Source organism: Oryzias melastigma, linkage group LG8 (genome assembly GCF_002922805.2).
Source record: "Oryzias melastigma strain HK-1 linkage group LG8, ASM292280v2, whole genome shotgun sequence".
Taxonomy (NCBI): Eukaryota; Metazoa; Chordata; class Actinopteri; order Beloniformes; family Adrianichthyidae; genus Oryzias; species Oryzias melastigma.
Genome location: NC_050519.1, coordinates 10,573,272 through 10,585,526, shown reverse-complemented (window position 1 = coordinate 10,585,526; position 12,255 = coordinate 10,573,272). Strand labels below are relative to the sequence as shown.

General features: G+C 39.5%; 3 protein-coding genes and 1 long non-coding RNA gene across 4 annotated transcripts in view; 2 read left to right on the top strand and 2 right to left on the bottom strand.

Annotated features, from left to right (window-relative positions):
* Positions 1 to 351: 351 nt before the first annotated feature.
* ush1ga (Usher syndrome 1Ga (autosomal recessive)) lies at positions 352 to 6,714 on the bottom strand. Its single transcript, XM_024272515.2, has 4 exons — positions 6,171 to 6,714; positions 2,986 to 3,439; positions 2,012 to 2,808; positions 352 to 842 (listed from the first exon to the last, which is right to left on the bottom strand). Exons 1-4 carry the CDS (start codon positions 6,332 to 6,334, stop codon positions 839 to 841), a joined length of 1,419 nt encoding a protein of 472 aa, XP_024128283.1. The 5' UTR covers positions 6,335 to 6,714; the 3' UTR covers positions 352 to 838.
* A 1,541-nt stretch (positions 6,715 to 8,255) lies between these two features.
* On the bottom strand, positions 8,256 to 9,154 carry LOC118599053. The gene is made up of 2 exons (XR_004948331.1): positions 8,981 to 9,154; positions 8,256 to 8,767 (listed from the first exon to the last, which is right to left on the bottom strand). It is a non-coding gene; the product is annotated as an uncharacterized LOC118599053 (long non-coding RNA).
* otop2 (otopetrin 2) lies at positions 8,363 to 11,167 on the top strand. Its single transcript, XM_024272917.2, has 6 exons — positions 8,363 to 8,835; positions 8,910 to 9,046; positions 9,151 to 9,209; positions 9,519 to 9,661; positions 9,737 to 10,662; positions 10,736 to 11,167. Exons 1-6 carry the CDS (start codon positions 8,409 to 8,411, stop codon positions 10,904 to 10,906), a joined length of 1,863 nt encoding a protein of 620 aa, XP_024128685.1. The 5' UTR covers positions 8,363 to 8,408; the 3' UTR covers positions 10,907 to 11,167.
* A 291-nt stretch (positions 11,168 to 11,458) lies between these two features.
* The window catches only part of zgc:112148 (Golgi apparatus membrane protein TVP23 homolog B), a 2,605-nt gene continuing 1,808 nt past the window's right edge, over positions 11,459 to 12,255 (top strand). The window contains exons 1-4 of the mRNA XM_024272919.2: positions 11,459 to 11,476; positions 11,693 to 11,791; positions 11,958 to 12,025; positions 12,111 to 12,253. Of these exons, the coding sequence (XP_024128687.1) occupies positions 11,780 to 11,791; positions 11,958 to 12,025; positions 12,111 to 12,253 (223 nt within the window). The 5' untranslated portion in view covers positions 11,459 to 11,476; positions 11,693 to 11,779. The remainder of the gene's footprint in view (positions 11,477 to 11,692; positions 11,792 to 11,957; positions 12,026 to 12,110; positions 12,254 to 12,255) is intronic.

Here is a 12,255-nt window from a genome sequence, read left to right as displayed (position 1 = left end):
ATACTGGGAACTGTAGGAAAACTGTAAGAAAAAGAAAAGTTGTGAAAACAAATATTAATAAATGTTAACAAGAAGTTGTACGTCATAAAAAACTTCTTTAGGTAAATATTGTTGATTATTATGCTAATAACTTACATTTGTGCAAACTTGATACAACAGAAAGTGGCTTATATATGTTTTAAACATCATAAACTGGACTTTCATATCTCAAGATATAATTGGCTTTTTAAGACAAGTGAGCCATATTTGGACAGACACAGCCCCCTGGATGTAAACAAACTTTAAAGATTAAACAGTAATTGAATATATTAAAAATCATCTTAAAAAGTTAAATGATTCCTTTAGAGTTTCTTTTTTTTAAATAAATGCATAGATTGTTGTTTTAAGCAAATGCACAGGCGACGCAGGCACGTGGAAGTTCTAGATTTACCCCTTGGGGGAAAACATATTCCAGGAGAAGAACCCCACAATAAGCTCTCTGTTGGTTACACTGTGAGGCATTCAAGAACACAGCGCAGTGCTGCCATCCGATAATTATCTTTCAGTTTGTGAAATTGCTCATTGCAGCGGATCCAACCGTTCAACCAGTTGGGAGAGTTAATTTCCGGTGAGTTTCCTGAACCAACAAAGCGCTGAAAAAGAATCATGTTAACCATTTATCCCACTATTATTTTTCTGTGTTTGATGTATTGGTTTTGACAGAAGCTTTTTAAGCCTTTTTTTTGCATAGAGGTACAAAATGTAAATCACTAAGTTCTCTCTGTCTGTATGGCCAAACGCTCCACTGACCATTGAGATGTGAATGAGCACACGGCAGGAAACCCAACTGCAACTTCTGTCATCTGCAGAGCAAACACAAAGACATGCACGTTATCCAGCCTGTCTGATCAAAAACAGAATGTGCAGACCAACAAATATTTATTTAACACAAGACATGCATTCAGGAAAAGCTGAAGTGATCACATCTGAACCCTTTTACTTCCTGCTCAACTAAATGGTAGAAAACATATTTGAAAACACTGATCATGTGCATTAATCCCTCAAGGAAATAAGCAGAATAATATATATACATAGTTGTGGTGAAAGGGTTAAAAAAGAAAAAAAAATTCTAAATCAAGAGTGAATTTTTGTGTTGTAGGTGGAATATAAGATGCAATCTTCTAAATCCTGTCCAAACTAGAGATATTTTACTGTAAAATGCTAAAAAAAAACTTTTTAAAATCACTTAAAGACCCACTCCGATGGAAATTGTGTATTTGGTGTTTTTAGCAATTCTTGTTACATTTTTTTCGTCATTGAGGACTATCTGGCCAGTGGCCCAAAAAGCACATATGAGTATTTTTTTTTATTATTTAGGTGAATCGGGAGCAGATGAATCTGTGAATATATAATTTATTTCATTTTAGCTTCATTTTGCTTGAATAAACATCCCCACCAATGCCTTAAGTGAGTTTGCAATCAAATGTTAGAGTCTGCTAAATGAGATATGCTACATGCTAAATGCAAGGCTACAGGAAATTACGGCGGGAATTGTCAAAACAAGACTCGTCCATCTAAATTCACAGCCCTTAACATTTACCCGCTCTACAAAGGACCCGGCCATCGACAACCGTGAAGGCTGCGGCCTCAGAAGGATGCAACCTTAGACTGCTGCCTATGCTCCAGTTAATCATGGAAGCCTAGAAAGGCAATGTTAAAAAAGTAATTGCTGATAAAATTTAAAAGAAACAAAATAACAGTTATGTAAATACTTTCTAATCATGACAACATTTTACTAGATTACAAGCCTAACCACATTTATACAATACAGTTCGTGAAATTGGACTGTTTCAAAATCACAAAGAAAACCTTGCCAATAATTAGTTCTCAATAAAGTTTTATATCAATGTTCTAATTTATTAGCACTTTCTTCTTTATAGCATTGTTAAAACATTAGTTTAATGGTAACATACAAGAAGAAAATGTATCTCACATTCTACTTTAGAGAGTTCTACAAACCCCCATCACTTACAGTTCTGTATCCTCAATGCAGTCCGGCTCTTCTATGGTCTCCATTCGTATTCTACAGGCATCTAGGATTTTTTTCCTTGGTCCTAAAGGTATATGAATGCTCTTGAGGTCATGGTCAGAGCACAGCACCAGAGCTGGTAGGTCAATCTTTTCCCTTTTGAATATGGAATAAAACTCGCTCATGCTTTGTGTGGCAAGGAAAACCTCCAACGGGTTTGTCTTGGGTTCATCGTCATCATCCAGTCCTAAATCCACATCCTCCCAAGGCAGCTCCTCCATGTTCCTCTCCTGCAGGCTGTGCGCGCTGCCAATGCTGTCTTCATCTAGACTGGGGTATGGCTGCAGTCGACTGCGTAAACGAACATTATTGCCTGACCGGGCCACGCTGGCTGCATCTCGACTACCGAGGTCAAACATTCCCCCGCTCACATAGTTCCTCCTGAAGACCATCGTGCCCAGACCGGGTCTGTTGAAAAGGGAATCGTGTCCAGAGTCAGTGCTGATCTCAGAATAGTCCACATCTGGCCCGTGGAGGTCCGGCTCACTAATGGCACGAGAAATGGCATCATCGTTGTCTCTTGGGAACATATCGCGAACATTGCGGCGGCCACGATCCTTTGGGTTGACGTAAGTCCCCTGTTTGACAAACATGACATCGTTACCCAGCTGCAGCCCTGAAAGGGAGCGGACACTCTTCCTCCCGTCTTCATAGATTTTGAAAGTGCTATCGCCTTGTTTCCGCCTCTCAAGCTTCTTCTGGATCTTTGTCTTCCCTCTGTTTGTGGCATGAAGAGTCGCCTAAGATGACAAAAACAAAGATTGGCGTAGGTCAAGTGTTCTCAAACAGAGGTTTTTCTATATGTTGACAAATAAATGAATTCTATTGTTCTTAATTATTTCTGCAGGATAACTGACGGACAAGATGTATATTCAGCTTGTTAGTGAACAGGTGAATAGGATCTACAAAGTCCTAACCTGAGAATATGGCACACTGACAGTGGTTGTGTTGAAGTTGCGTAGCTTCTGGCTAAAAGTGCTGCTAGTGTAACTGGAGAAACTCATGGCGTCGGACGCAGAAGCTTCAGACGTCTCTTTTTGGAACTTCCTTTCCATGCGCTTTCGGTGCTTCTTTTGCATCTTCACGCACTCCTTGATTCGCCTCTCTGCTTCGCGGAACGCGCGGTCCTTAAGCTTGCCGACCAGTTTGGGATTCAGACCCGTCTGCTTGGCGGCAATGGAATCCAGGTAGCGCACGCAATCCATGTGGTTCTTCATGGCTGCCATGTCCAGAGGTGTGTGATAGTCATTGTCCAGGCACCATATGTTGGCCCCAAAAGACACCAGGAAGAAAAGGCAGTTGAGGTGACCGTTGGCTGCAGCAAGGTGAAGCGGTGTGTTGCCCCATATGTCACACTTGTCTGGGTTTCCTCTGTAAGGAGAAAATGTACATAAATATTTATATCTTTAACCTCTACACAGTGAAAAGTCAATCATGGCTAATGTAGCCCTCATCTACAAGCCAAGGCATCAAGTCAGTAAATCATGTACACCTGGTGGGTCTTATTTTGGCAGGGCCCAACCATTATTAAGTTCTGGGTCGGCAGATCACTTCCTGTCTGATTCCTGCCCTGCTTCTGTGGCTCTCTGGTTTGTACTTGGAAGAATATAAACTGGTCCGCAGAGCTTCGTCTGCACCGCCAATAACCAGCGCCAGATCCCAAACTTGACTCGAACCTTGACCTACTCATCGGTTAGGGTGTTTTTGTGTTGTTTGTCTCAAATCCACATTCAATGGTGAGCTACCCAACCCGAACAAGTAAAGAACAATCCCACCATCTGCAATAATCCCAACGGGTTACCTTTTCATCACAAGACTTCCAGAACTTCTGCAATAATCCCAATGGTACCCTTTCGTCACCAGACTTGAAGAACATTTCATCGTCCCCATCAAGCCTCCGTCTTGTTTATATGTGCTTAATTTCATTTTTTGTGCAAAACAACCGATTTTTTTCTCTATCCTTGACTCCTGTTTTCATTCACACACCCGGAGTTCCTCAACACCTACCTTCTTTGATAGTCAGAGCGCCAAACCTTACCCTGAGCATATACAAACCAATATTAAGATGTTATGTAACAGTTCAAAGTCTATATCTTTATCAGGGACAGTTACACTTTAGAAATTCTGACAATAGTTTGGGCTCAAACAGACACCTAGTTCAAAATCATGCGTTGCCAATATTAGTGTAACACCAAACACTCTCCCCTACAGATCAGCCTACGACCTGTGGGTTACCCCTATGAGTGTCGCACTGTTTCTGGTCTGTAATATGACCACAGGATTGGCTGCACCAGTGCTTCACTGCATGTATCTTGTTTCAAGGGAGGCCACGTACGACATGGCTGGCTCAGAAAGCACAATTGTTACACAAAATTCCTCGAGTCAGAACAAAGAGTTGCACACCTTGTTGAAAGATGTGTCAGTGAAATGCTTTTTGGGGGTTTATCTATTTCCTTTTTTCAACATAATCAGAAATGGAAGAAAACTTCAAATTTTTTTTACTTTTTACCAAAAATATATGTTTTTTAAATTAAAAAAATGCATTTTTAAAGGCACATTGATTTATTTATAAAAAGTACTTGTGTTATAGCAACCAGACTAAACTTTAGTGACATAATTTCAACAGGAAATTCCTAAAATCGTTGACTTTTTTCAATTTTGGGTTTTTTTATTGGTATTTTGTCTCAAAAGATGACCGAAATGCTCCCATCCTCTCTTGCACCCAAATCCAGGCTTAAAATATTTAGAGCAAAGGACGTGAAACTATGTCCACGCAGCCACATATATTATTGATGGCGGCACGACAAGGTTTTCTCAAGGAACATGTGCTCCATCGGCGATTACCAAAGCTTCACTCTGATTTCAGTCAAGTGGATTTAAAGACCAAATAGCAACGGAACAACAAAAATCAAACATGAAAATGTCATCAAAGGGTCCCATTTATTATCATCTAAGCTACGACAGGATGGTAAAAAGTCATCGTATGTGATGGCATTGCGTGTCACTTATATTTATGTATGTGATAAAAAGCTGAGCTGTCTCACTTCTCTTCTCGTTATCACATTATGAGCTCTTTATTCTCCCATCCTCTTGACAGTTTTAAGTTACTGCAGGTAGCCCGATGAGATTAGCATGCCAAATATAGGAAAGCAAGGGAACTTTCCCATGAACTTGTCATGCTAAGTCACGCTTTTCTTTATCATATCACATTTCATGAGTTTGACTGTTTAATTTTAGAACTGCATGCAATTTAGCTGTCTGTGTCTGGCGATGTAGGAATGCTTTGACTCCTAGTATGACACTGCTGCAGGGTTCACCCGCATTTTTAGGATATATCTCATTCTTTGACTAATTTTTGGCATTTTATAGTGCAGATAGAGCTTTTTTTGCAAAGCTATTTTTGGTTTTAAGAGCTTACCAGAAAAATGCTTTTGGTTAATATTTCACTTAAAAGGATGACAAATAATGAATTGTTATGCAATAATATTGATAATAGTGCAATATATTCTCTAAACTGAGCCAACGAAAGCCCTCTGATCGCTCATGTTTAACAGGCTGTGAGAGTGACGCCTGTCTGTGGAGTCTCTTTTCTGAGAGGGGAGACACATGTGCTTTTCATGCCAGACAAAAAAGTGATATTTGACCTTCAACAGTGCCGTTGTGCTCAATGGTGCAGCCGGGGGAAAGAAAAAATTCCGTTTCACCAATCAAAGCATCCACGCTCCAAGCTGTGATAACATCTGAGTCTAGGTTTACTCAGACTATCTTTTAAAAAAGTTGTATTAATGAGTTGAGTTTATAGAGTCAGAGCTCCTCCTCCAAGTGCAAAATAAAAGCTGCACCTGTAGAAGTCTCTCCTGCCAGAAAAGGGGATTAAAAACAATTATATTTGGATCTATTTTAATGCATAAAACAAAAATGGGAATAATAAATACATTTATATTGATGCATTTTAGATTTTATAGTGAACTGGTGCTTTTTTGGTTGCATCAAATCGTCAAAATGAATAAATATATGCACCAAAATTAACCCTTTGTGGTTTGTGAAAAACAAGTATTTTGGCTGAACGTGGCCCTGCGTCCTCTGCTCCATCCATACCCACCCCCTGGAAACAATGAGCCGCAGAGCCTCCAGGTTGCCGTGGTAAGCGGCCCATAGCGTCGGTGTCATTCCATCCTCGTCCGGGGCGTTCAGATCCTTCCTGGTCGCCTCCTTCAGCAGGTCCAGGTAGCCGTCCCGGGCCGCCCGGTGGTATTTGTCATTCATGGTGCGGGCTCAGTCCACTCTGCGCGGCTCCATGTCGTCTCCTCATTGTAGCCGTCATGCAGGCATGACAGCACGCCGGGTTGCAGAGGGTTTGTCCCCAATGCTTCACCGAGAGGGAGCCATGTCTGCCCGGTGGAGCTGCGCCAAGTGGAGCGCGTCGGTGGTTTCCAGGGACGCGACGGCGCCCCAGGGCGCAGGGAAAACACTGCTCCCCATGGCCGAGGCGCTCCACAGCAGACAGTCCAGAAAAAAAGATTGAAGAAGGTGATGGAGGACAGAACTGAACTGAATTCAATGCTTTGTCTGGATGAAGACAGAAATACTGCAAAAGAAATGGGAATATATGAAGAAAAAAATCACTAAAGTTATCTCATGCAGTAATTAACTTAAACTTAACAAGAAATCTTATAACAAAACATCAAAATCTATTAAAATAATTCCCACCCAGTAATTCAAAATGATGAAAAATAAACCAATTTCCCAATAATAAATATTTTTGTACTGTTTCTAAGCAAATAGTTTGTATTTTTTGAGGTTTTGTGTACTTAGTTGTAGTTAATTTTAAATATAATGACAATAAACTAGTGTAATTAATGGAAATTAATCATTTTGGAACAAAATGTGAACAAAAATGAGAAATACAATAATAATAAAATCTAAAACTAACTTATATTCTTAGAACACTTACCAATTTTTTTATCCAATGAATGCTAGTCAATATTTTTTAAACTTTAAAATAACATCCTTAGAATTGAACTAAAAATTGAAGTGACATTTGAGTTTTTATTATTGTCAGGAGTATGAAGCCCAACTATTTGGACTCATTTTAATAATAATTTCTTCATCTCGAGCTCTTAACGAGACAAAAACGTATAAACTGTCCTGATTTTGAGAAAGGTTAAAGGTTAAACTATTTAAAAAATATCTTCAATGTTCAAAAACAAGGTTAAATCTTTACAAGTATCAAATATTTTTCAGAGAAGCATCTATATGTAAAATTATCACACGTTGAAATGCTGTTACTCTTATTGAGAATGATATTGTTCATGGACTGACAGATCAGATCAAACATTTCAATCAATACAATTCACATTATTTACATGTTTATTTTCTGTTACTGAATTAAACAAACTCAAAGCAAAGTGAGAGATACTTTCAGATTCTAGAATGACTCGTCACCATTAGGAAAGCACAATCACTTTTGGAACAAAATACTTACTCATTAAGACTTGCATAACATTTGCCCAACCTACAAAAAATAAGGGGAATACATTTGCGTAGCATTATAATTCTCAGAAAAAAGTATCAAAGTGAAACCTCCATTACAATAGGCGTAAGAAATAATCAGGTTTTTCTTGCATCAATCCTCCCATTGGAGTTAAGGTGGATTACAGTGACCTGGAGGATAGAGAAACGCATTGTTTTGGGGTTTTGTGGCTATATATATATGCTTGTTGTTATGTAAAGAGAAATCATTATTACGTGTTGTTTTAGGAGGATAATCAACTATTAAAAAAATTGGCATAAGACAAAAAAATCTTATTTTTTTGGGGAACTCATGACAAAAACATTCCCAAAACTCCATTTAGAAATTTGTGCAATATTATGAGTTAAACACTGTGTTTGGTGATAATATGTTATTTTGCTAAACAGATTGACATTTATGACTCTTTGCACGTAAACACCCGTGTTTTGGGAGTATATAAAAGCCCTGACAGCTTCCTCTGCTGTCAGGATCTCTCTCTTCATCAGGTAGGCTTACAGACATCCTAAAACTTTTGGATCATTTTGAAAAATTTGTTTTCACTTTATTTGGTTTTAATTTGAAAAGAGTTTCTTTATATATCTTTTATGTCACTAACTGTTTTGTCAGAGAGGGAGGAGATTTGTGATGCAAAGAAATTACTCAAGTCCTGTGGAATTCTTTTTTTTTTTTTTTTTGGTGATAAAGCAGAGGGATTTGCCTTCACAAGGACCCAGTGAGCGGGTGTAGCTGATAAACCTGAAATATCTCATATCTGGTTCCAGGTGCAGGGCACTGACTCATTTGTGAAGGATCCCAGAGAGAGGAGGCATGTGTTTCAACCCCGGATACCCATGCGAATGTTTGGCCAGCGGCAATCTGTGTGAACCCTGCAAGATGACAGCCAAAGACAGAGATATGGAGGAGGCGCACCTCTCCAACAACATAAATGCTGCAGGTCAAGCTGCGAGCGAACCCGAGCTGAACGTCTCCTCTGAAGTTGGTCGGGACCGGGGTCGGAGCTGGGGATGGATGCTGTCTGCGTTTCTCTGTCTGAACATTCTCATCCTGGGATGTGCCTTAGTCAGTGGCAGCGCTTCAGCTCATGTTAAAATCAGCACCTCAGATCTGCAAGTTTATCTCATCATCCTCCTCCTCCTCACCTCCATCTGGATGATCTACTACACCATCTACATGCGCAGGACAGAAAACGCTGTTATCTACAAGGATGAGCATGCTGGACCCATATGGCTCAGAGGTAAACAAAATTCATCTAAAAAAATGTATATTTTATAGTTAAATATTTGTTTAAATTAAACGTTTTTTCTTTAGGTGGACTTGTGCTTTTTGGGATCCTCAGTATCATTATGGACATTTTCAAGATTGCTAGTTATGTGGGATACCTTCACTGTGATTCAGCTGTTAAAGTAGCCTTCCCGGTGGTACAACTTGTCTTTGTTATCGTGCAGGTAATAATGAGACCCCCCTAAAAAAGAGGAAAAAAAAGAAATTCCTGAGTGATTCATTTAATCCGGCTGCAGAACAATAACATCATTGTCGATTCAACTTGCAGACATACTTCTTGCGGATCCACTCGAAAGACTGCGTTCAGCTCCAAAAGAACATTTCATGGTAGGTGTTCCTCCTTTTTTTTTTTTTTTTTTTATTTCTCTCTTGAGTAATTGAGCGCTACCCAGATAATTGATGGTAAACTTATAACGGTGCAGCCACATACTTCCGCCACTGCTGAGCAGTCTTCTTAGAATCCACAGCCAATTTCAAGAAGAAAATAAGTGGCTTTTTGCATTAGAATTGGAGGCTAAAAACTTTAAATAAATGGCTTGGAGTTGCTTTGAAATGTCATTTTTAAAAGCAGTTTTTGATTGAAATCCAATTTTAACATGATTGTTTTTTTTCTTTTTTCTCTCTCTGATGTTTTAGCTGTGGCCTGATGCTCACGCTTTCCACAAATCTAGTTTTATGGATGACAGCAGTCACAGAAGAGTCCCTTCACCAAACGGTTCTTCCCGACTATGAAGATAATGTCACAAGAATGTCAGCCAGAAGCATGTACATCAGCAAAGGTGATTGAAGCAGACACAACACCCATCATTGTAGTCTGTGAGGAATCAATAATTGATCTTCTTGTCCTCCTACAGCTGGTTATGGAGACGACTCGTGTAAATGCAGCCACACGTCATGTGGAGTCTTCAAGGAGGCCTATTACTATCTTTACCCTTTCAATATCGAGTACAGCCTCTTCGCCTCTGCCATGTCTTTCGTCATGTGGAAGAACGTGGGGCGGGTGGCATCCGAACACAGCAAGCACCACTTCAAATTCACCCTCAAAGACATCTTTATCGGCCCCGTCGTGGGAATCCTTCTCGTGATCGCAGGCCTGGCTACATTCATTGTGTATGAGATTGAAATGAAAACGTACAGGTCCGATGATGATGACATCAATGACCACGCTGTGATGATGCACTTCATCATGAATATCGTCATAGTGTCCATGATGTCGGTTTCCACTGTGATCGGGTGTGCCATCTTTAAGGTGGACCACAGGGAGCACGTGTCAGAGAAAAACCCCACCCGCAGCCTGGATGTGGGACTGCTAGTGGGGGCCTCTATGGGGCAGTTCATCATCAGCTACTTCTCCATCATCGCTACGATTGCCACCGGGGCCCAAGGACACCTGAACAGGCTCAACCTGGCCTGGGGTATACTGATGGTGCTCCAGCTGGGCTTGCAGAACTTCTTCATCATTGAAGGTCTTCATCGAGAGCCCTTCCATGAGGTGGAGGAGCCTATCACTGTAGTCGAAAATCCATACGTACTGGAGCTGAGAAAAGAGGACAACAACTGTAACGAAAAATCGGAGGAAGCTAGTTTCGAGGGAGCAGAAGATGGCAGGCTGGAAAAACCAAATGTGAACACCCTTGAGAAGGGGGGAACGGCTGCAAAACCAAATCCAGTCCCAGCATCTCCAAACTATGGCAGTACAAGTGAGCACAAACACAAACTAATCTGGAAACGTCGAGTGTTGAGAGAGGTCTGCATGTTTTTGCTGCTGGGGAACATCATTGTAAGTATTTTTTCTCCTACTGTCATAAATTTAGTTTTAAGAATTACTAAGTCTTTTTGTCTGTCTTTCGCAGCTGTGGATCATGCCTGCTTTTGGAGCTCGCCCCCAGTTCGATCATGACACCGAAAGGCAATTCTACGATTTTAACATGTGGGCTGCTATTGTCAATGTGGGACTTCCTTTTGGCATCTTTTACAGAATGCACTCTGTTGCCAGTCTATTTGAAGTCTTTCTGAATTCATAAAACTCTAGGTTTTAATGTGTTGGGGCAGCTCTTAGGACATTAAAATGTTTTGTATAAAATGATTTATAAGTTGAGTATATAACTCTTATGTGTAATAGTCAGTAAGAAAATACATTATTACTATGTTTTTGATAGTCTTGTTATTTTTTAGGGTGACATGTTACTGCATGAAAGCAAATTTTATTTTTTAGAAGTCACTTATAATGAAGCCTTAAGTAGCTCTTGTAAAATTTTATTCTGTATATTCAAAATAAAATCTTAAAAAATTTTCATTTGATTGATTTTTTGCTATATCTATGATTATAAGAAAACACATTATCCATATTATTGTTATTAAATCCAAGCACATTGACTGGAAACATGGAAACTGGAGTTCAAATCATTTAAGATCAACTTGAACTTACTCGCTAGTGAAAATAAAGAAGAGTGTGGTCAGTAGTGCCATCTAGTGGTCACTTCTTGGAATGGAAAGAATGCGTCTGAAAAAGAGAAACTGACACATTAAACTAAAAATAATATCTTCACATCTACAACAGAAAAAATATAAACAGAAAAACGAGTCACTTAAAGGTTTGTACTTTAAAAAAGACATTTAGCGGTTGATTTTTTGCTTGTTTGGGCACGTCGATAGAGAAAAAAGCTACAAGAAACACGTACTTTTACACATCCACTTAATTTTTAAAAAATGGTTAGTTAAATTATTTAACATTTTATTTTCATAAGCATATTTTAAATTATTTTAAAATCATTATTTGAATTGTAAATGATATAGATATTTTAATACAGGCAAATGTAAGAACAGACCCACGGCGGGTCCTAAGCACACGCTTTTGTTTACAACCACGTCACCCGGAAGCATCCGTCCTCATCAAAATGCAGAAACAGGTGAACAACTATTTATTACGTTTTTGTACAAATGTTTTTTGCTTTAAAATGAGTCAACAAGTGATGACGTGTGTTTTATTCCGTTAAATTTGAGTACATGAATGAAATAATAAGATTAGTCAGTTGTTTTTTTAAAGACAGTACTGAATGTTTGCTGCGTTTTTAGGACTCGCAGTACTCTCCTCTCTTCGGGGAAGAGGAAGATAACTTCAGACAAAAGCAGCCTACTGTTTGGTAACTATCCCTGATTTATGTACAGCCTTTGATATCACCATTATTGTTATAATATTAACTAATGGGCCACAAATGTGTACTTCAGTCGTCCTGTCGCTTCGTTCTTTCACCTCTTCTTCCGGACGAGTGCCATCGTGGTGTATCTGCTGTGCGACCTCTTCAGCGGCCGTTTCATTGCCTGTATGGTCACCATCATCCTCCTGCTGTCATGTGACTTCTGGACTGTCAAG

Bases quoted from the DNA above. Each gene is read 5' to 3' on its own strand.
- ush1ga (XM_024272515.2), bottom strand. From the start codon at position 6,334: ATGAATGACAAATACCACCGGGCGGCCCGGGACGGCTACCTGGACCTG. The intron at 3,440-6,170 runs GTGGGTATGGAT...TTCTCCTTACAG, and splicing joins CGGCTCATTGTTTCCAGGGG to AGGAAACCCAGACAAGTGTG. The intron at 2,809-2,985 runs GTTAGGACTTTG...TTGTCATCTTAG, and splicing joins TCAGTGTGCCATATTCTCAG to GCGACTCTTCATGCCACAAA.
- otop2 (XM_024272917.2), top strand. From the start codon at position 8,409: ATGTGTTTCAACCCCGGATACCCATGCGAATGTTTGGCCAGCGGCAAT. The intron at 9,047-9,150 runs GTAATAATGAGA...TTCAACTTGCAG, and splicing joins TTGTCTTTGTTATCGTGCAG to ACATACTTCTTGCGGATCCA. The intron at 9,210-9,518 runs GTAGGTGTTCCT...CTGATGTTTTAG, and splicing joins CTCCAAAAGAACATTTCATG to CTGTGGCCTGATGCTCACGC.